This window comes from Numenius arquata, chromosome 33 (genome assembly GCF_964106895.1).
Source record: "Numenius arquata chromosome 33, bNumArq3.hap1.1, whole genome shotgun sequence".
Classification (NCBI taxonomy): domain Eukaryota; kingdom Metazoa; phylum Chordata; class Aves; order Charadriiformes; family Scolopacidae; genus Numenius; species Numenius arquata.
In genome coordinates this window covers 122,191-143,758 of record NC_133608.1, presented here as the reverse complement: position 1 = coordinate 143,758, position 21,568 = coordinate 122,191, and the positions used below count along the sequence as shown (strand labels likewise).

Genomic DNA, 21,568 nt, shown 5'->3' with positions numbered 1-21,568 from the left:
AAATCTCCAATCCTTCTGGTTTCGACACCAATTTCATCATTTTTAGGGCCTGAGTCCCGCTCCTGGAAGGCAACGGGGTTTGCACACAGCGCCTGGGCTCACCCTGGTCCAAGCTTCTCCCGCCCGGGAGATCTTTGCTCGGAGGGGAGCCCTCCCACATGGATTTAAACATTAACCAGCTTGTTCAGAAGAGCTGCCAAGGTGCTCGGTCTGGGTCAGTCCCTGATATTCAGGGCAGGGGGGGTCACTGCCTCCCTCTTCAGCAAGGGGGAGCGGGGCTGTTGGTTACCCCTTGGCTGCAGAAGAGCCTTTTGGTCCCCTCTGCCCTCCCTCCACATCCCAACCACCGCTGGAGCCCCAGCTCTTGAACCTTCTTCCTCCCCACCCCAGTGAAAAAAAAAAAATCAGCTCCAATTTCCCATTCCTCAGGCAACTCCATTTGTATCCCCTCTCTGCTGGGCTTTTCCTAATCTGCACAGCCCAGAAAATTGCCCAAAAGTTGATTAAAGGTCCCCAAAGGACGATGCTGGATGTCACTCCAGGGTACCGCAGCGCCGATTTGGCAGCCGTGCACCAAACGCTCTGGGTCTGGGAGCCCGAATTTCCCATCTCTGCTCTCCAAACATCCCTGTTGGAGGTAGACGAGATTATCTGCAGTGGGTTTCAAAAGGCCAACGAGCTGCTCTCCGTTGAGAAGGGTCTCCCCAAACCTTGGCCAACTTTTTGTACAAAAAAGTATTTTGCTTTCCACAAAAAAAAAAGAAAATTAACTCAAACTCAAGAGCAAGCGCTTGGTTCTGCACATCTCACCCGGGTGAGAATAACTCCGAGAGGACCCCAGAAGGGACGCGGGCAGAGCCGATGTACTGGGATAAACCGGTCAATCCCCTCCTCAACCCTCTCCCTTTTCCAGATGGAAAAACCACGGTGATTCGGGCAAAACCCGAGGAGCAGGAGGGCACTCGGGGGACCGGGGCTGTGCTCAGCTGTGCCGGTCACGTGCCGGCAACCGCTCGGCAATGGAGAAACTGCAAGTCAGGTTCGAGCCGAGTTCACCCCGTATCTCTACAGAGGACAGAGCAAATCATCTCCACATGGGCAAAAGGAGAGCGGGGAGGAGAGGGGGGAAGGCTGCCAGCGCGAGGCTGCGGTTCAGATCCCTCTTGACAGCTCCCCGGCAGCCCCCACATCGCCTGTCATTCCACAAAACAAACTTCAAAGTAAACAAGGCGCCCAGGACCCGGCCGTTGCAGCCACTCTATCATCGTTCAGGAGTATTTTTGCCTTTCCCCCCCGACCCCCCCCCCCAAACCCCCCCAGCCCTTCTCCTGAGCCGTTGCATTCACAGGGGCTGGGATTTACAGGGCAGGTGCCTGAGCAAAGCGCAGGGAGAGCTGGCTGGGTCCCAGGCGAGAGGGGAAGAGGAGAGTTTCACAAAAGCCTTCAGCCTGCGGTTTTATATGATAGGGACGGCAGAGCAACATCCATCTTCGGGCTTAACATTTCATCTCTAGATCAACAGCCCGTTCCTTCCCCCACGTTCAGCTGCAGCTGCTGGCTTATCTCTCCATTAAAGCATTTTCCTCTTATTGCGCAGTTTCACATGAGGAGGAATAAATGCCAGATGGGTCTCCCCTCCAGGTCACCGCGCTGCGAGCCCCGCTCCACGCCGCAGCCCAGGGCGACACTGGATGCTGCAGCCTGGGATTCATCGCTGGCCAAAAAAACCACGAACTTTGGGAAAGTCAAGGCCAAGAACGAATACTCTGGGGGGGACGAGATTTCCAAACAGGAGGACTGAGAGTTTGCCTCCCTGGAAATTCCCAGGCTGGAAGCACAGAGGTGCTGAGCAGAGATGCCTTCAAAAGTGCCCGAAGCACCAACTTTCGAAAGCACTAAAGGAGTTTTTGAAGACCCTAAAGGGTGGTTTTTTTGAGATGGGCTGAGATACTTTGGAGGACAGAAGTGGGATGGAGCAGACGGTGCCAGGGCTCTGCAGCTGCAGCTGAACCCACCACGGCGCTTGGAAAACCAGCGCGGCCACGCTCTCCCGCCCCCAGATCAATAGCCAAAAAATAGCAATATTGGAGGCTGAGGTCTCCCCACATGGAAATGCCGTCGTCGGCCTCGGGTCAGGCACCCGATGCCCGGAGGAGGAGACGATGCTCCTCAAACACCGGTTTTCACAAACACGTTTTTATCTGGTTGGGGGGTCAAACCTACTCCAGCGCCTGCCAACATGCAAGACCTTATGGAGATCCACCTTCTTTGCTTCGAAGCATCCCGGGACCCTCACCCTTTGCCGGGACAGTGTGGGTGCCACCTTCCTCTCCTTCTTTTCCATGTCAAGCTGTGGCTGTGCCAGCCCGACTCCCTGTCCCTGCCTCTCCCAACCACCCTGGGCAAGTGGGCAAGCCCTGGTATTTTTATTACCATTCCCATCGCTGCCAAGCGCTTGCGTCAGTGCCCGGGAGGAGGCTGTACTCGCTCTTGTGAAGCCCAAGGAAGATAAGATTGGACCATTAAGTCTTTAGAGGATGCTGCCAAACTTCAGGGAATTGATGGAGCACCTTCCTGGCAGCATCCTTGGATGTCTGCGTGTCCCCAGCTCTTCTCAGCGGCACCAGCCGCAGGAGGTGACAACCAGACATGGGCTTGGGAGTCACAAACAGGCACAGACTTTCCGGTCAGCAGCACTTATTTCCACCTCACCCACCCCCCAATATTTCAGTGGAACTCTTGGCACAGGAAAGATGAGTCGGGAGGGAGCGTGTGGGAAGCGGTTTGCGTTTTGCCCACGGGAGATTCGGCAGAGGAGGAGAACCAAGGAAGCGTCCCCATCAGCACGAGCCACCAAGGGAGCCCGGTCCATCTCCTCAGTGCCTGGTGCCACCGCATTAATGGCATTGCCAGCAGTTGGGGTGACAAGCAGTGATGTCGGGGAGCTCCCAGGAGTTCCCTATCCCAGGGAGGGAGAAACTCATGCCGTTTCCCGATGCATTTGAAGCTTGCCTGAGTGTCACCGTGGTTATTTACCTCTCTTGCCAGAGGCGAAAGGAGAGGCAGCAGCCTTTGAGCCATCCCCTACCCTCCAGCCATCCCCTGCCCTGCTGCAACGCGGACGGAGCCAGCAGCCGGCCTGGAAGCAGCTCCAGTTTTGTTTTTTTTTTTTTTTACAGCCATGATCAAAGCTCTCCGTGACGAGAGATAACCTCCGGCAGGATCGACCCTGCCCCGGCTCCGTGGAGCGATGCCACTTGGTTGGTGCATCCAGACGGGAGGTGCTGGCTCATCACTCAAAGTCCTGCTCGGAAGGAGCAGATCCTGCACTCCCTTCGGGCTCTTCCAGCTTATCTCTTGTTCCCGAGATGCTGAAGGAAAGGGGGTGGCCAGTGATGGGCTCCCCCCCCTCCTGCCCCCCAGCTCCAGCTTAGAGCTGTCAGAGCCATGGCTCAGCCTTAGGGGAAACAAGTGACTTCTTGTGCCACAGCACACCCCCCCCCCCCCCCCCCCCCCCCCAAAAAATGCCATCGGGGGCTCGCGGTGGCTGCAGAACTGGGGGCACGAGGCCGTCCCTTGCCCTGTGCTCCCAGACTCATTTCCAGTGGCTGCTCAGCTGCAAAATGCTTCCAGGAGGCAAAAAAATGTGGGTGCACAAACGGGCTCCCTGGGGTTCCCGATGCCCCTCAGGGAAGGACTTCACCAGCGTCTGGAGGAACACGAAGGGCGACGGCTCCAGTTTTCCATCGGAGGGAGTCAGAGCCAAGGGGAAAGGATTTACCTGTGGCCACAGAGCCGGGCAGTGGCTGGGGACGGGATTTTCCATCCCACCTTCATCTCCCAACGGCAGGAGAAAAGCCAACAGAAGCACCTGAGCGGCTTCATTAATAAAAGTGCATTTATCAGCACTAAAGGCAAAAAAACCTTCACCGTTTCAGTGCTGGGGCAGGGTCCGACCGCTGAATTTCAGGCACCGCTGAAATTCAGGGCTGTGTCTCCAAATGCTGCGGGAGATGCTGCCCTTTGAGTTTCACAGTTTCTGAATTGGGGAAAAAAAAAATCTAAAAACCTGATTATTTTTTTTTCCCCGAGGATTTCACACGCAGCACCGGCTGTATTCGAGCAAATCACACAGCCCGGAGCAGAGCCCAGCCCTACAATTTCCCCAGCTCCCCTACAACCCCTCCGGGTACCGGCCACGATTTCATTTTAGGGTGTCTCCCACCACATCGCACCACCACGACCCAGTTTTCCACTTAGAAAACGCTTTCAGCCCCTCTGGCCCCGCCAGCCCCTTCCCTCTGCCCGGCTCCCTCTGGGTTCACGGACGCTCAAACACCTCGTTTCATCACCGCAATTAAAATCACGCAACGAGTGGAGGAGCGCGACAGCCCTGCCTTCTCCCGGGAGCCCCGGGGAGGTGCTCGGAAGCAAAGGAAGTTGGAGTTGGACCAAAGGATGGTCGGAGGTCCCTTGCAATGGAAATAGTTCTGTTCTATTCTATTCTATTCTACCCTATTCTATTCTATTCTGTTCCATTCTACTCCATTCATCTGATTATTTTTCCTTCCCCTTTTCCCTTTTTCCCTTCCCCTTCCCCTTTTCCTTTTCCTTTTCTTTTCCTTTCCTTTTTCCTTTCCTTTTCCTTTTCCTTTTCCTTTTCCTTTTCCTTTTCCTTTTCCTTTTCCCTTTTCCTTTCCCTTTCCCTTTCCCTTTTCCTTTTCCTTTTCCTTTTCCTTTTCCTTTTCCTTCTCCTTTTCCTTTTCCTTCTCCTTCTCCTTCTCCTTCTCCTTTTCCTTCTCCTTCTCCTTCTCCTTCTCCTTCTCCTTCTCCTTCTCCTTTCCCTTTTCCTTTTCCTTTTCCTTTTCCTTTTCCTTTCTATTTTGCACTTTTTCTATTTATATCCTATCCTATCCTATCCCATCCCATCCCATCCCATCCTATTCCATTCCCATTCCATTCTAAATACTTGGCTGGTGTCGCCCCTCCTGCAGGGACAGGGTTGCCACCACACACAGAACCGAGCCCAGCCCTGGCCGCGGCCAGGACAGGCACAGCCCCACGGCGTAACCCCAGGCGTGGGCTCCCTCACACCCAAGAGCGGGTGCCCCACCGTGAGAGCACCTCCTGGCATAATGACCAGGGGACAATGTGCCCTCTCCTGTCCTCGTCAGAGCTGCTCCTCACCCCACGAGCAGGACCTTCTCTGAAGGGCAGGGGGGTTAAAGAGAGCACCTGTCCCTCATTTTAGCGGCCAGCCCAGCCCAAAACACCACACCAGGTTGAATCTGCTGGCCAGCGTGTCCCAGGGGGACAAGGCATGGAGCGCTGTCATCTCCTGGGCAGCCTTGGACAACTCTCATCTCTTGAAAACACATCACAACAACCAATGGCTTCATCCCTTCTGCTCCTTCACCTAACAGCTTCATCCTTTCCGTCCTTCAACCAACAGCTTCATCCTTTCTGCCCCTTCAACCAAGAGCTTCATCCTTTCTGCCCCTTCAACCAACAGCTTCATCCTTTCTGCCCCTTCAACCAAGAGCTTCATCCTTTCTGCCCCTTCAACCAAGAGCTTCATCCTTTCTGTCTCTTCAACCAAGAACTTCATCCTTTCTGTCCCTTCACCCAACAGCTTCATCCTTTCTGCCCCTTCAGCCACCAGCTTCATAGAACCATAGAATGATCTGGGTTGGAAGGGACCTTTCAGATCAGCGAGTCCATCCATTAACCCAACACTGCCAAAACCACCACCAAATCCTTCTGCCTCTTCATCCCCGCCACGTCACCGCGTTACATCAAAGCCGAACGCTTCCATCCCTCTATTTGGACACCGTCCCTTTGCAGGACACCTCTCTGGTCCTGATCACCTCACCCGGTCCTCACCAGCCTACGTGACACCCACACCACGACACCCTTTGGCCGCCCGCTCTTCCAGAACCCCACCTCGCGACTGAGCCTCCACCAGACTCGAAAGGGAGCCGAGAAGGATGGAAAAATGGGAGGAAAAAAAAAAAACGGAGGGCACCTACTTCTCGTAGTCGTGTTTGCAGTAGAGCTGCCGGTTGCGGCAGTAGCAGGTCCCGGAGAGCGGCTGGAGGCAGACGGCGCATTTCACGCAGCCTTCGTGCCAGGAGCGCTCGTTGACTCGCAGCAGGAACCGGTCGGAGATGGGGGTGTCGCAGCCGGCGCAAACCTCCCGCATCTTGGAATCCGAACCTGGGCATCGGGGCGGGGGGGGAGGGAAAGGAGGCGTGAGAAGGAGGTTTCCTTTGCCGGGGAGGGGGGGCATCGTGTCCTGCAGGAATAGTGCCTGCCTTTTTGGGCCCTTTTTGGGGGGGTGATGCTTGGCCTTGGAATCATCTACTGATGGGGTTTTTTTGCCTTTTTGGTTTTTTAAAGCCACGTGGTGTTAGTGCAGGAGAGGGAGAAGGAGGCTGGGCACGGAGGGGTTTTTTTTGTGACAACCTCAAATATAAACAGCGAAGCTGGCTCTGCAAAAGCAGCAGGTTCTGGGTTTCTCTGCAGGTGGTAAATTCGAAGGGAACCCCAAGGCCACGTCTCTTGGAAGCTCATAGAAGACGTGGAGAACACACATTTGGGAACGGGAGAGCAGATATATGTGTGTCTCGACAGGGGGCAGTGGGTGCTGAGCTTGTTTAAACCTTGGTGCAGGTCAGAGGACAGACCTGAGTGGGAATTTTGTCCAGTTTCACCCCAGGTTTGGTGCTAAGAGCTGCGTAAAAAGGCTCCAGAGCTTCGGGATTATGATTTTATTTTTTTTTTCCCTCCTCCTTGTTATCGACATGGAAATCTATGGCCGCTCTTCAAAGGCTTCGTCATGATAACTTCAAGGTAAAGGAGTGAGTAATAAATGCACTATCTGGCGCGCTGGATCTGGGCTTCAGGCTGAGCCAGGCAGCGGCACCCTCTCCGACGTCCCCAACCTCCACCCTGCCAAGCTCCTTGGGTTTTACGAGCACTTATCTCTGTCCTCTCCAGCCTTGCCAGGCTTTTACCCTCCCCAAAATCTTGTGGATCCTGGGGTAACACCTCCCCAAGCCCTCCTCGAAGGCTTGGAGGGCTGGTGGCATCCCAGGGATGAAGCTGAGGGCTGTTTTAAAAAGGCAGCGAGCAGCCAAGGGCAACCAAGGTCTTCAAGGAATGGGGGGTCGAGGGGGGAACACTAAGCCCAGCTCTAATTTGGGCACTGGCCCAGGGCAAGGAGGCAAAAGACAAGAAGACAAACGGCAGGAGAGACCTTCCCATGGAGAACACAAGGCTGGGGGACCCAGAGGAGCCCTGACCCAGCAGCATCTCCTGCAAAAGGGGATTTTCTGCTTCTCCAGGAAGATGCAGAGCCTTTCCCAGCCCTGCAGGTCTTCTCTCCCAGGCTCTGGGAAGCAGCTCTTACACCTGACCACGCTCCTCCTCTGATGAAGATCCCGGCCAGGACCCTCCATCACCCCACCAGCAACTTGCTCTCCAGCTCCTCCGCCTCAGCGGGCTCAAGTTGGTGGTGGGAGGATGATGAGTGGGGCAGGGAGCAGGCAGGACCACCACGGTGGGGGCAAAATACAGGCAGGCAGAAAACATCCACCAGCGGGAAGCCTCCTGGACACTTTTTCTGTCCCAATTTTAGCTACAGATGCTTTCCCAAAGTCCTGAAATCACTTGAAACCACAGCAAACGCTCTCTGCCTCTGCTGTCGTCACACCAACGCAGGAGGGACTGTTTGTGGGGGGGAGAAATCGGGCTCATTCGGGCTTTCTATGCACCTGAAAATGGGGGGGGTCTTGTGCGACGGTGGCCTCTGCCCCCCCTTCATTGCGGTGTTCGGGTCCTGCATCTCCGGCTTCCCACCGGCTGAGCCTGCAGCCACGCGCCCGGGTGACGCCGGCCGCTGGGGCGAGCCCAGTCCCAGGTTCATCACAGCTCGTTAATTAAGGCGCTGGGACCTGGAAATGGGGTGACAGCATCAGCTGGAAGGGACCAGACCCTGAGAGCTCTGCTGCAGGTCGGGATCCGGCAGATCAGGGGTGGAAATGGGGATTTTTGCCCAAGAAGAGGAAAAATGAACGCGGGGCTGGTGACGCCGGAGCCGTAACGCCAGGAGGACAGCGTGGATGGCCAAGGCCACAAGCGACCCCGTCCCAGGAGCACGTGCAGAGCTTCTCTGTGGATATTTATCCCACGTCAAGCCTTCACTTCCCACTTTTTTCCTCCATTATTAACTTCTGGAGTCAAATATTTTCCCCCTTCTTGCCTTTGACCCCATGGGCTGCCTGTCACTGCGGGACCAGCCAAACCTCCAGTGGGTTTGAGGCATCCGGGGCTCAAAATCCTCAAAAATCCTTTTTAATTTCAGGGTGGGGGGGGAAGCAGGGAATAATCTAACGGTAAATTAGTCTGAGAGCAGCCAGTTAAATCGCCAGGGAACTCTGGGAATGTGGGATCTGTCTCAAAGGGAAAGACACAAAACTTCAGCCCCGGGGGCTGTTTGTCCCTCCCTCTGGCTCGGGGAATGGGCAGGAGGATGCCGGGGATGCGGGATGGTGGGAGGCAGCAGAATCCTGCCTGTTCCCTGCCTGCTCCCTGCCCGTGCCGGGGCTCAGGATGCAGGGCCAGGGCCCGGAGCGGAGGTTACTGCCCGGTGATAATTCACAGCCGAGTCTCGCTCGGCACAAGGCCACAGTCACGGCGATGCCGTAACACACCGGGAGAGGAGCGAGCGATCCCGAGCTCCAGGGGATGTGAGAAATCCCGGGAAAACTGTAAGATTTGCCTGAATCTCCCCCCAGCCAGCCAGCCAGCCCGGGAAAAAGAGGTAAAACTGAAAGTAAAGGAGATTCTGCCTTACGCTGCCCTAAAAACCCCAGGGTTATAAAACCACGACACTTTGGAGCAGTAAATACATTAAGGAAGAGCAATCCCAACCCACCATGTTGCGGCACTTAGAGAAAGGGAAAAGGGAGGACGAGGGGGACGCGACCCGAGCCCAGCGTGGACTGGGAGGGAGGCAGCTCCCGGCTCCCTCATCCCAGTATTATCCAAAATTAACACACCCCCCCCCGGCATCCAGGCCCTCTCAGGGCACGGGGACTCCCCCCCGCCAGTTCCGTTGGGCAAATATCCTCGCTGGCATTTAAAATTTGGGTCAGAAAAACCGGCTATCGATGGTTGGGGGCCACGCGACCACAGCCCGGCCCCGCACGGGATGCTCCCGAAAATTAGCGAAGGACCGGGATGAACTGAGGGGCTTATCCGGGAGGTCGGGACAAGCAAGGGATGGATGGTGGCGGTGTCCCCTGTCCCCTCCGGGCTCGGTGCCGTTAAGGACAACCTCAGCCCATGGAGCCGCAGCTGCTCTGGGGTCACAGGATGGCATTTTGCGGCGTGCCAACATCTCGCCGTGGCTTTTTGTTGCCTCAAAATTGGCAAACCACAAAGCTAGGCAGAGCGAGGGCGAGGGGGGGGTCCCTCTCCCCTGCTCACCCCAACAATCCCGGGGAGGGGGGGGGGGGAAGGAATTTCCTTCCCAAGCAGGGAATAAACCCCGCGGAGGAGCAGGGGATGCAGCTGATGGCAGTTGGGATTGGATTTTGGGGAGAAAACAGGCAGCGAGGCTGATCCCGCTGCAACTTGAGGACACCCGAGACCCCCGGAGCGGCCCGGGGAGGATGAGGATGAGGATGAGGATGAAGATGGGGCGAGCAGCCACGGATGCTGCCTGAGCAGCCCGGGCTGGGTGGGCTGGGGGTCTCCCCGGTCCCCGGTACGTGGCACCCGCTCCCGGTCTCTCCGACACTCACCGAAGCCCAGGACCGGCGTTGCCTGCTGCAGGCAGGACGGAGCCTCTTCCGTCTTCATGCCGGCGGCCAGCGCGGGGGCTGCGGGCGGAGAGGAGCGTTAAGGACCGGGACCGGTCGCCTCTCCTCTGGGTCGGGGCTGCCCGCTGCCTCCCGGTTCGTTTTCCGCCTCCCGGAGCTCCGCTTTAACGAACGGCAACGAAATCCCGGCGGCGGCTGCGTCCACCCGTTCCCCTCCTCCCGGTCCCGTTGGGGTTAAGACCGACCTTGCCCCCGGTATCACCGGAACCCACCCCGGGGGCTGCGGCCGCGGTGTTTCACCCACCCCCCCGTCCCGTCCCGTCCCGTCGCGTCCCTGCGCCCGACGGGTCCCTGCGCTGCCGGTGCCGCTGCCGCTGCCGGAGCCGGGGTCGGTGCCGGTCTCTCCGCTTCCAGACGGGGCGCACACCCGTGTCGCCCCCACCTTCCGCCCCCGTACGGGACATCCCCGCCGGTCGGTTTACCGGCCCCGCATCCCCTCCCGCCCCGTCCACTCTTGGGGTACTTACCGGGATAACGATACCGGCACCGGTACCGGCAGGGCGGGGAAGGGAGAGGAGCGGAGCGGGGCGCGACCGTGCGCGGGGCAGAGCGCGCAGCCCCCGCCCGTCTCCGCGCCCGCGCCCGTGAGCGCCGCCGCCCCCCGCCTCCCCCGGGAGCGCGCCTGAGCCGGGAACGCGCCGGGGGCCCCATCAAGGCGGGGGACCCCCCCCCAAAAACCCCGGTCCGGACCCCTCCCAGGGCGCCCGGTGCGCCCAAGGGGCGATACCGACGGCGGAGGGCGGGAGGGGAGGGGGGACTGGGGGGGGGGGAGGTTCCGTGCCACCGGTCTCGTTAATCCGCCGCTCACCGCGGGGCTGCCGGGCTCTGTCACGACAGCCGTGTCGCCGACAGGGCAGGCGGAGGAGCGTCCTCCCGCCGTCGGGGCGAACGTCGCTCCGCTCGACCCCGGGGACGGTCCCGGTGGGGCGGCACGGGAGCGGGGCGGGGGGCGGCGGGGGGCCGGGGCTCCGCCGGGTCGGTGTCCGCGTCCCTCCCGCGGCTCCTGGGACAAATCCACCGCGGGCATCGTCCGGGGAACCGAGGGGGAAGCGGGGGGGGGGGGAGCGGGCCGGGGGCTGCCCGCTGCCAACCGGGACCGAGCGGCGGGGCCGGAGCTCCTGGAGCGGCCCCAGGAACCGGGCACCGGGCACCGGGCAGGACCTCGGGGCTGCGGCCCGGGGGGTGTCCCTCGGGATGGGGTTGGGCACGGCCGGGCACCCCCGGTACCGGGTGACTGAGAGCGCACACGCACCGTACAGTGCACACACACGCGTGTGCACACACACACACCTTGCAGTGCACGCACACGCGTGTGCACTGGTCTGGTGGGAGGCGTCCCTGCCCAGAGCAGGAGGTGGCACTGGGGGGGCTTTAAGGTCCCTTCCAACCCAAACCCTTCCGTGATTCCATGAACAGGGCCGTCTCCACCCAGCCCAGGTCGCTCAAAGATCCAACCTGACCTTGAATGTTCCCAGGGACGGGGCATCAAAGAGGGGAGATTGAGATGAGAATTTGGGGAAGAAACTCTTTGCTGTGAGGGTGGTGAGAGCCTGGCCCAGGTTGCCCAGAGAAGCTGTGGCTGCCCCATCCCTGGAGGGGTTCAAGGCCAAGGTTGGATGGGACTTGGAGTGACCTGGTCTGGTGGGAGGTGTCCGGGGATGGAACTCGATGGTCTTTAAGGTCCCTTCCCACCCAAATCCTTCCATGATTCCATCAGCAGGGCCTTCTCCACCCAGCCCAGGTCACTCAAAGTCCTGTCCAACCTGACCTTGAATGTTCCCAGGGACGGGGCATCAAAGAGGGGAGACTGAGATGAGATTTAGGAAGGAATTCTTCCCTCTGAGGGTGGTGAGAGCCTGGCCCAGGTTGCCCAGAGAAGCTGTGGCTGCCCCATCCCTGGAGGGGTTCAAGGCCAAGGTTGGAGGGGGCTTGGAGCGACCTGGTCTGGTGGGAGGTGTCCCTGCCCAGGGCAGGGGGTGGCACTGGGGGGGGGGTGTGTGCTTTAAGGGTCCCTTCCCACTCAAACCATTCTGGTCTCACCACCCTCAGCAGAAGGAATTTCTTATATCTAGGCTGAATCTCCCCTCTTTTAGCTCAAAACCTTTATCCTATCTGTCCCTCGTGTCCCCCTTGTCCCCAGCCTTCCTGCTGACCTGCCCGATGTCCGTCTGCAGCCCCAGCTCGCCCCCCCACCCCTTCACACACACACACGCAGGAGCTTCGTTAACCAGAGCAATAATCGTCCTTTATTAGGCTGAGCTCCCCACGGAGAACCCGGATTCCTGCGTATATTGCTTAGGACCATCAAAACCTGACCCTGCTCTTCCTCGGGACAGCGCGGTGGGGAGGAAGAGCGGGGAGCGGGCGCTCGGACAGTATAAATTAAGAAGAAAAAAAGGACCGTTTGCGGCGCCGGGGCTTCGGCCGGTGCCTCCGCGCGCGGCTCGGCTCAGTGGGGCAGAGGCTTTTCGCAGACGTAGTAGCACTCGTAGGTGCAGTAGACGTCGTTCCACTGCCCGGAGACCCAGACGTGGGCGCAATCTTCGTTGTTGCCGCTGTTGTTGGGTTCTCCCTCCTTCCAAAACCTGGGTGGAGAAGGACCAAAGTGTTAGAGGGCAGCAGGGGCAGGCGGCTGAGCAGAGCAGCTTTTTCCCAGGTCCGGGACTTGCTAAACCTGGCTGATTGGAGATGATTTTAGATGCTAATTCTTGTCTCTGATGCTGTTAGACCTCGTGTGGATCCACACGTGTGGATGTGGGTGAAGAAACCCAGTCTGCTGGGTGAAACAGGGGGTGCAGGCAGGGAAGGTGCCGGCTGTTTTGGGGCAACGGGCACGAAAACTCAGGGCAGGGGGACCACCACTCACGTGAAGGTGGTTTTATAGTCGGTCCCGTCGATCCATTCCCATTCCCCTTCCGAGTTCTCGTCGGTCAGCCCGATCCAGAAACGCTCATTCCTTGTCCTGAACATGACAAAATTCTGCAGCGGGGAGAGGGATCAGGAGGGAAAAGCACCAGGAACCGGCCCCTCGAGCTCCGTGTCTGCACCGTGGAGGAGCCGGAGAGGAACAACTCTGCTCTGGGCTATTTATTTACAAGGTGGAGGAGAAGGATAAATGGTGCTGCCTCCGGCTCTGGGGCCATCAGAAGGACACGGAGGTGTCGGAGCGGGGCCGGAGGAGGCCCCGGAGATGCTGGGAGGGCTGGAGCCCCTCTGCTGGGAGGACAGGCTGAGAGAGTTGGGGGGGTTCAGCCTGGAGAAGAGAAGGCTCCAGGGAGACCTTGGAGCCCCTTCCAGTCCCTCAAGGGGCTCCAGGAAAGCTGGGGAGGGAGCAGGGATGAGGGAGGGGAGCCATGGGATGAGGGGGAAGGGTTTTGAACTGAAAGAGGGGAGATTTAGGTGAGATTTAGGAAGAAATTGTTCGCTCTGAGGGTGGTGAGAGCCTGGCCCAGGTTGCCCAGAGAAGCTGTGGCTGCTCCATCCCTGGAGGGGTTCAAGGCCAAGGTTGGACGGGGCTTGGAGCGACCTTGGGTCTGGTGGGAGGTGTCCGGGGACGGAACTCGATGGTCTTTAAGGTCCCTTCCCACCCAAAGCAGTCTCTGGTTCTCTGATTCCAGGAGCGGATCTGTGTCCAAGCTCCCGCAGCCAGGCAGAGCCCGGGATGCAGGCAGGGGACGGGCAGCGCAGGTCCTGCCTGCTCTCTGCTGGCTGATGCACAGGATAACAGCCCCCGCTCCCAGCTCCTGGGGGGGGTGGGGGGGGTGGTGCAGGACAGTCCCCGGGGATTGCTCTTCAGGGTCTTTGGGCAGGATTTGGGCAAATCTGGGTTTTCCTGCCCGGAGCTGGGATCTTTACCTGCTTGGCGTAGCTGTTGATGACAGCCAACTGGGAGTGCATCTCCTCACACCGGACCTTCGCCTTGTGCCAGCTCATCCGGGTGAGGGAGAAGTAATAACATTTTCCATCAAAGTATTCCCATTCCCTGGTGTCGGGCCCGCAGGGAAACACTGGCAAAAGAAGAAGGAGGAGGGGGAAAAGTCAGGGGGATGGCGGGTGGCCGAGCTGCTCCTCGCCGGGATCATCCCAGGGTTTTCCCAGTGCCAAACCGGCGCAGACACAAAGGCTCAGCCCTGAAGCTCCTTGGATATTGGGTTGCCACGAAGGCAGCACCCCCAAAAAAACCTCTATTAAAAGGAAAATTTGCTTTTTTTCCTAAAATATAGAATTGTTTGCTGCTGGAAGAGCAGCAAAGTGGGAAGGAGAGGGATGCCCTGCACCGTGTAGCGAAGCAGGAGAATTTTGGGGACAATTTAGGGAAACTTTAGAGGGGGAGAGAGAATAAAACAACCCCTTTCGGGTTTGGGCAGGGGCCAGGACTCACGGAGAAAATCCCTGCCGGAAATGTTCTGGTTCTGCTTCTCTTCCGTATGCACCTCGTTGAGTTTAGAGGAAAGGGCTGAAACTATTCGAGAAAGAGAGAGAGAAAAACGGGTTATCGGTTGCGTTGCCCCCCACCCCCCCGGGCGCTGAGGTTTCCCCGGCAAAAACATCCCCCCCCCCCGAGGCTAAAGGTGTGGGTTGTCCCTTATTCTCCTGGGGATGTGCTTTTCCAGCAGCCTCCGGGGCACGAAAATCCCAGGAAACTTAAAATACCGGCTTTTAGCTTAGATTAGCTGGCATTTTATGTATTTATATATTTGTTAAAATGTATATTTGTAGATATTTATAGATTATATTTATATATTTTAAATATATTTATAGATATTTTTGTGTATTTTAAATATATTTATAGATAATTTTGCATATTTTAAATGTATTTATAGATTTTTAAATATATTTATAGACATTTTTACATATTTATAGCTATTTTTACATCTATTTCTATATTTTAAAATATATTTTCTATCTAGACGGTAATGTGGACATCAGCGGTCACTACATGGGACAGTCTGGGAGCTCCTCCGGCCACCCCGTCCTGAGGAATTAGGACCTTTAGAGTCTTGTTAGAGCAGGAGCGTGGGCTCAGAGCTCCTGGCTCTCTCGGTCCTACCTGCCTAATTAATTAGCTGAGTCCCAGTACCTCTGGAGAGCGACACGGCGGAGAGGGTGATGATCAGGAAAAAGGAGAGGGCCAGGAGCAAATATACGGTGCAAAAGGATCTCAGCTTCTGCTGGAAGACGTTTCTGTCTTTAAAAAAAAAAAAAAAAAAAAAAGAAAAGAAAACAAAAGAGATGTGGAAATATCTCCCCCCCTCCTCGAATCACCGGGGGGTGTTTTTTTTTCAAAGCTCCTCTGGTTCCATTTATAGAAGGGTTAATAAATAACCCGCAAGAGTTAACGATTTGCTACAGAAGCCAAAATGTTGATGATAATTCTTCTTGGGACCCCCCCCCCACACCCCACCCCGGGGGGCTGAAAGCTCCCCCAGACCCCACGGTTGTCACCCAGCACCCGGGGTGGCCTCGCTAAAGGTCGGGGCAGGGGATCACCGGTACCACATAAGCAAAATGAAAAGAAATTAGAAGCCAACGCCACGTATTTTGGGCTGTGACACGTTTCTAAACCCTCCTGGCCGCCCAGGAACCCTTCTCAAAAGGGGAATTGTTGCCCAAGTGATGGTCCGTGGCCCAGAGGGCTCTTTGGTGGCCCCCGGCTGGCATCAGGTGCCCTTCTCGGAGGGGCTGAACCTTGGAAATGCCTTCGGGTTCCACAGTTCAACCAGGGGAGGTTTCCAAGGGTCTGGGCCACTGGGTTTGGGGAGCCCCATTTGGGAAGGTTCTGGGAAAAGCCTCATTTTGCTCTGGTCGCGGACGCTTCCGAGGCTGAAGGTTCTCAGGTGTCACTGGTTGGGCACCACCAGCTTCACACCACCATCTCAGTGACAACCCACACCTACGTCCCCTTCCCTCCTCTTCCATCTCAGCCTCAACCTTGGGGGCCAAACTCATCAGGATGGGGTTCCCCATCCCAACCGATCAACCCCGTGACCTCTAATTAGCTAAGCTGCCTAAAGAGAGGAGGAAGGAGAACACGGACCTTCCTCTCCCTCAGGAACCAAGAGTGTTGGTGAAGAAGGACAATGAGACAAGGTATGGACTCCTTCCCCTCTTTGCTCCTGCCCAGCTCCTCGAGGGGATGGGTCACAGGGTTGGGGGTTTACCTTTAAAAACGCGCAGATCGTCGTGAAGATGTTCCTCATCCATCCTGGGAAGCTGAGGCTGGGAGGGGGACGCGGCGTTGGAGAAAGTAGAACCTTTTTCCCCCCCCGGAATCTCTGGAAGAGGGGACCTCACAAAACCTCTGGGGACGTTGGGTCCAAAGGTTATAATTTAACCAACATGTTTTCAGGTTGTGTCCTATTGGTTTGTCCTCTCAAAATAGCAGCTTGGATTGTGTCCACTTCCAATAATTCCACCATCGTGAGGTTTTTCCTCCAGCCCAACTGGGCACCCTTTGTGTTTGTGACTCTTCCCCACCCTTTTTTTGGAGGAAAAAAAAAGGGGGGGGGCAAATTCTCCAGTTTTTTGAAGGTGTTTCCTCCGAGCAAGTGGAAAACGCTTTGGAAACGGCCTGGAAAAGTCGGGAATGGGCTTTGATTTGGAAATGGGAGTTGGAGGCAAGAGCACTGCCCCAACACATGCATTTGAGAAAATAAAAGGGATTTGGGTCTGATATCGTGTAAATCAACGTGTAAATCCACGTGGGATGGAGGCGCAGGAGCAGTTTGTTGACTAAGGGATTGAAAACCCAGAAAGTTTTGGGTCTCCCTGAGTTTTCCTTTCATTTTGGTCGGGGGATTTCACTTCTCTCAGCCCTGATGGGATTCTCGGGGCTGGTTGGTGTGCTGGATTTGCTGAGGGTTTCACTTTTATTCTGTATTTTTTAAAAAAAGTTGGGGTTTGATGACACGATGCACATAGAGACGGCTGGAAGGTTGGGCCGGGGGAAGAGCTGTTGAGGGTAAAGGTTGGTAAAAGATGAAATTGGGGGTTGGAACTAGATGATCTTTAAGGTCCCTTCCGACCTAAATAATCCTATAATTCCACGAAATGGAAATAAACAGAGTAGAAACCCCCTGAATTTGGAAATGAGAAGCAATAATGATGGTTCAACAGCAATAATGAGGTTCAACAAGTGCTGAGAAACAGTTTCTCCCTGGAGCTTTCCCCGTGGAACATCCCCTTTGTTACTACCAGAATGCCCGAGGCTATCAGGAGGACAGGGATATCCGAGCGGCTGAGAAGAAATATGGTACAAACAAGTGAGTTTTCCGGGCGCCGATCTCTCTTTGCCCAAGTTGTGTCTGGATCAAAAGTGTTGAACCAGAGTTCTAGCCCTGTTTATTAAATTTCAGTTACTCCCAGCACTTACTTCAAATTCCTTTAAGGACAGAGAAGGGTATCGGGCTGAGGGGTTTTCTCCAGGTTGGGCTACAGATGGGCATTAATTGAGTATAACAAATTAACTAAAACAAAGTGATTGAAAATAGATTGTGGGCGTTCTGGAGCGCAGCCTGGTCTGACCCCAGAGGCTGCAGGAGGCTTTTGGGTTGGGCTTTTGCTGAGAATCTGGAACTTTGAGGTTAATAAGGATTCAATTCTTTTGCAGGGCTGAGATGGTGGTGCCGGAGTTCTTGGAACTCTTTAAAGAAAGAGCCACAGCTCCATTCTTCATCTTTCAGGTAAAGAAACAAACAAAAAGAGCTGTAAATGCTTCTCCCTGCTCAAAAATGAGAGAATTCCTTCCAGCCCTGGCTTGAGAGCCGTAATCCCACTGGCAGCTTTGTAAAATCAGGTGTGGATGCTCTTGCACCCTCAGTAAGTTTGCAGATGGCGCCAAGTCGTATGGGAGCGTCGATCTGCTGGAGGGTAGAAAGGCTTTGCAGAGGGCTCTGGCCGGGCTGGATGGATGGGCCGAGGCCAAGGGGATGAGGTTCAACACGGCCAAGTGCCGGGTCCTGCCCTTGGGTCACACCAACCCCATGGACGCTCCAGCCTTGGGGCAGAGTGGCTGGAGCTGCCTGGTGGAAAAGGACCTGGGGGTGTTGGTCGACTGTGGGCTGAACGTGAGCCAGCAGTGTGCCCAGGTGGCCAAGAAGGCCACCAGTATCCTGGCCCTGTATCAGGAACAACATGGCAAGCAAGACTCAAGAGGTGATGGTCCCCCTGTGCTGGGCACTGGTGAGACCCCACCTCGAGGGCTGTGTCCAGTTTTGGGCCCCTCACCACAAAAAAAAAAAGACATTGAGGGGCTGGAGCGGGTCCAGAGAAGGGCAACGGAGCTGGTGAGGGGGCTGGAGCTCAAGGAGAAGGGTCTGGAGAACTTGTGAGGAGAGGCTGAGGGAGCTGGGGGTGTTCAGCCTGGAGAAAAGGAGGCTGAGGGGAGACCTTCTCGCTCTCTCCAACTCCCTGAAAGGAGGGTGTAGCCGGGGGGGGTCGGTCTCTTCTCCCAAGGAACAGGCGATGGGACAAGATGGGACATCCTGAAGTTGCACCAGGGGAGGTTCAGATTGGACATTAGGAACAATTTTTCCATGGAAAAGGTTCTTAAGCCTTGGAATGGGCTGGCCAGGGAAGTGGTTGAGGCACCATCCCTGGAGGGATTTGAGAGACGGGTTGACGTGGTGCTTAGAGACAGGGTTTAGTGATGGGTTTTATCAGAGTTGGGTTGATGGTTGGACTCGATGATCTCCAAGGTCCCTTCCAACCCAGACAATTCTATGGTTCTATGATTCTATAAGGGTCTGGAACAGTCACACACACCCCCCCCCCAAAAGCTTCAGTTGGGGGGGGAGTGTGGGGGGGGGAGAATGTCACATTACTGGGGGGGGAAACAGACCCTTTTCATCCTTTATCCCTATAATTTGCCCGTCGTCACCCGGTATTTCCAGCCGCTCCCGCTCCCAGCTCTGCAAAGCCCCCCCTTCGCCCCGTGGGAATTGGGAATTGCTGCTTTTTGGAGACGATGGAAAAACTGGGAATCGGGGACCGCGGGATATTAACTGCCACTGGGAGCGTTGGGCCCTCGGGCTCCCAAACATCCCTCTGCAAACATCGGGAGAACGAGAGAACGGTTTTCGCTTCTTGACTGACTGATGGATGGTGGGTTTTTTTTCCCTATTTTTAATTTTTCCCTTTTGCTGTTTTACCTCGGCTACCCCGAGCCCAGAGAGCGCTGGGACAGAGAGCGCTCCGAGCTTTAATAACGCTAATTACTCCCCGCGTAAATCTCCGGGCTCATGATAAACAGGCGGCGGTGGTTGTTAAGGGAGCAGCCTTGGGAGGATTTCCAAAGCGGAGCCGGGGTGTTTTTACCCGTGTTTATTTGCCCCCAAAGCCCCACTGAGATTGTGCAGAGGAAGAGAAAGGAGGCCGGGGCACAAAGACCTGAAGATTTCGTCACACCCAAGGGGGGGGGGGGGGGTCAGTGCCACCCAGGGCTGTCCCAACCCCAAGGGGTTATTGCACAAGCTGAATAGAGGGGCAGGGGGGGGGGGGAAACAGCCAAATCTCCAAGAAAAGCGCAAAAAAGGCTCAGTTGAGACATTAATCCTCTCACTGAGCTTCCAAAGGGAACTCTCTTGGCTTAAGGGAGGGGAAAAAATGCCCAGCCCTGGATCTGGGGGGGGACAACACACACACAAAAAACATGGGAGAATCTCTCAGGGAGGGGATTGGGACATCGAGAGGCTCCAGGATTTGGGGGGGGTTGTCTGAGCTCTGTAATTCCCTGTGTTTTCCTGCCACCGGGGAAAAGCTTTGCTGGGACAGAAGGGGGTGACGAAGGGGGAGACAAATGGATGGGTGTTCCCGAGGGGACTCCAGTACCACTGGGATTGCCCCTTGGACCTTCATCCCGGGAGAGCAGCCGGGAACACCCGAGGAGGCTGCTCAGTGTCAAAACCTGCCCAAGTCCTTTATTTTAACAAAGACATTGGTTGGGTTGAAACCTCACCAGGTGAAGAAAACAGAAATAAAAAGCATTTTTATTTAATAAACACAATATTTGATTTTAAAAAACCTCCTTGGCTGATTCAAGGGCATAAAATAGCAGCGTCACAACACCCAGCGGACGTGGAGGAAGAGGAGGAGGCGGATAATGGAAGGTGATGAGGAACCGTGGGGGCTCCCAGCAAAACCCAGAGGTAACAGCAGCCCCCGGCGATGCCCGAGAGCCCCCACCAGCCCCTTCCCCGCGCAAACGGGGCCAAAACCTTTCTGAAAAGTAACTTAAGAACCGCATCCGAAGGGAAACAAGAAGCGAAGACGCCCCGGATTTACGAACGCTCGCTGTCTGGGCGCATCACCCGAGCTCTTCCACAAAACCCGGCAGCTCCAGCGCGTGTCGCTGAGTTTATTCCTTCCCCGGCAGAGTCCGGAGCGGACGCACCGGGCGGTGAAGCAACCGGAGTTAGATATTAACCGGAGGCGGGAGGTTTGGGCTCCCAGATCACGTTTTCAGCAGCAGGAGGAGGGCGCCTCACTTCGCTCCTCAAATTCCACGCTCGTTAAGGCATCGCCTGATGTTTAGCGAAGTGAGTCCGGGGAAGGAGACGCCGGTGGCGAAACTGGTCCTGCTGAGGCCATATTTTCCTCGGGTGATCAAACGTCACTGATCTTCGGGAACCGGGGACGTTTTGTGTGACAGCCCATGGAGTCGGTACCGGCGTCAAGGTCACAGCAGCGTGAGGTGCTCCAGCTCCTCCGGGTGAGGAGCCGCCCTCCGAAACCCTCTCTCTGTTACACGGTGGGTGCCAAAAAGGCTCAGCATCTTCTCAGGTGGCTCTGGGAGATCACAGAATCTATGGGGTTGGAAGGGACCTTCTGGAGATCATCTCTTCCAACCCCCTGTCACAGCAGGGGCACCCAGAGCAGGTCCCACAGGGTCCCATCCAGGGGGGGTTGGAATGCTTCCAGAGAAGGAGACTCCACCACCTCTCTGGGCAGCCTCTGCCAGGGCTCTGACACCCTCAAAGTCAAGAAGTTCCTCCTCATGTTGAGATGGAACTTCATATGTTCAAGTCTGTGCCCGTTCCCTCTTGTCCTGTCACTGGGCACCACTGGAAAAAGACCGGCCCCATCCTCCTGACACCCACCATCGATGAGATCCCCCCTCAGCCTTCTCTTCTCCAGACTAAACAGACCCAAGTCCCTCAGCCTTTCCTCAGCAGAGAGATGCTCCAGGCCCCTCATCATCTTGGTAGCCCTTTGCTGGACCCTCTGCAGCAGTTCCCTGTCCTTCTGGAACTGGGGAGCCCAGAACTGGTCCCAGTGCTCCAGATGGGGCCTCCCCAGGGCAGGGCAGAGGGGGGGGATGACCTCCCTCCACCTGCTGGTCACACTCTTCCTGATGCCCCCCAGGATGCCATTGGCCTTCTTGGCCAGTGGGGCCCATTGCTGGCTCGTGGGCATCCTGTTGTCCACCAGGAGATGTTCAGATGGTGGCTGGAAAACCAGATGAGGCTGTGGACAATGAGGTGCTGCAGCTGGGGCAGAATGCGCAGTGGATTCTTCGTGGTGGATCTGCAGAACCAGGCGTCAGGGATTCTGCAGCGACTCGGCTCCGGCGTGGTGAGGAAAGGGGAGATGTTCTCACCATGGACGTGGCAGAGCTCAGTCTTTGTTGGGGACAGTCGGTGGAGCTGGGGACAGTGCTCCCCAGGGGTGGCCACCAGCCCCTC

General features: G+C 56.4%; 2 protein-coding genes across 2 annotated transcripts in view; both read right to left on the bottom strand.

The window, feature by feature from the left end:
• Positions 1-10,538, bottom strand: part of LOC141476448 (LIM homeobox transcription factor 1-alpha-like) — a 29,556-nt gene extending 19,018 nt beyond the window's left edge. The window contains exons 1-3 of the mRNA XM_074165123.1: positions 10,355-10,538; positions 9,810-9,887; positions 6,030-6,216 (exon numbers count right to left, since the gene is read on the bottom strand). Coding sequence (XP_074021224.1) covers positions 6,030-6,216; positions 9,810-9,887; positions 10,355-10,538 — 449 coding nt within the window. The remainder of the gene's footprint in view (positions 1-6,029; positions 6,217-9,809; positions 9,888-10,354) is intronic.
• A 1,570-nt stretch (positions 10,539-12,108) lies between these two features.
• Positions 12,109-16,149, bottom strand: LOC141476476 (hepatic lectin-like). Its single transcript, XM_074165165.1, has 6 exons — positions 16,049-16,149; positions 14,968-15,075; positions 14,269-14,349; positions 13,743-13,894; positions 12,754-12,866; positions 12,109-12,472 (listed from the first exon to the last, which is right to left on the bottom strand). Exons 1-6 carry the CDS (start codon positions 16,089-16,091, stop codon positions 12,337-12,339), a joined length of 633 nt encoding a protein of 210 aa, XP_074021266.1. The 5' UTR covers positions 16,092-16,149; the 3' UTR covers positions 12,109-12,336.
• Between the last annotated feature and the right edge of the window lie 5,419 nt (positions 16,150-21,568).

Excerpts from the sequence above, each read along its gene's own strand:
- LOC141476476 (XM_074165165.1), bottom strand. The coding sequence starts at position 16,091 with ATGGATGAGGAACATCTTCACGACGATCTGCGCGTTTTTAAAG. Across the intron at positions 15,076-16,048 it reads CGATCTGCGCGTTTTTAAAG|ACAGAAACGTCTTCCAGCAG; the intron begins GTAAACCCCCAA and ends TTTTTTTTAAAG. Across the intron at positions 12,867-13,742 it reads TCAACAGCTACGCCAAGCAG|AATTTTGTCATGTTCAGGAC; the intron begins GTAAAGATCCCA and ends TCCCCGCTGCAG.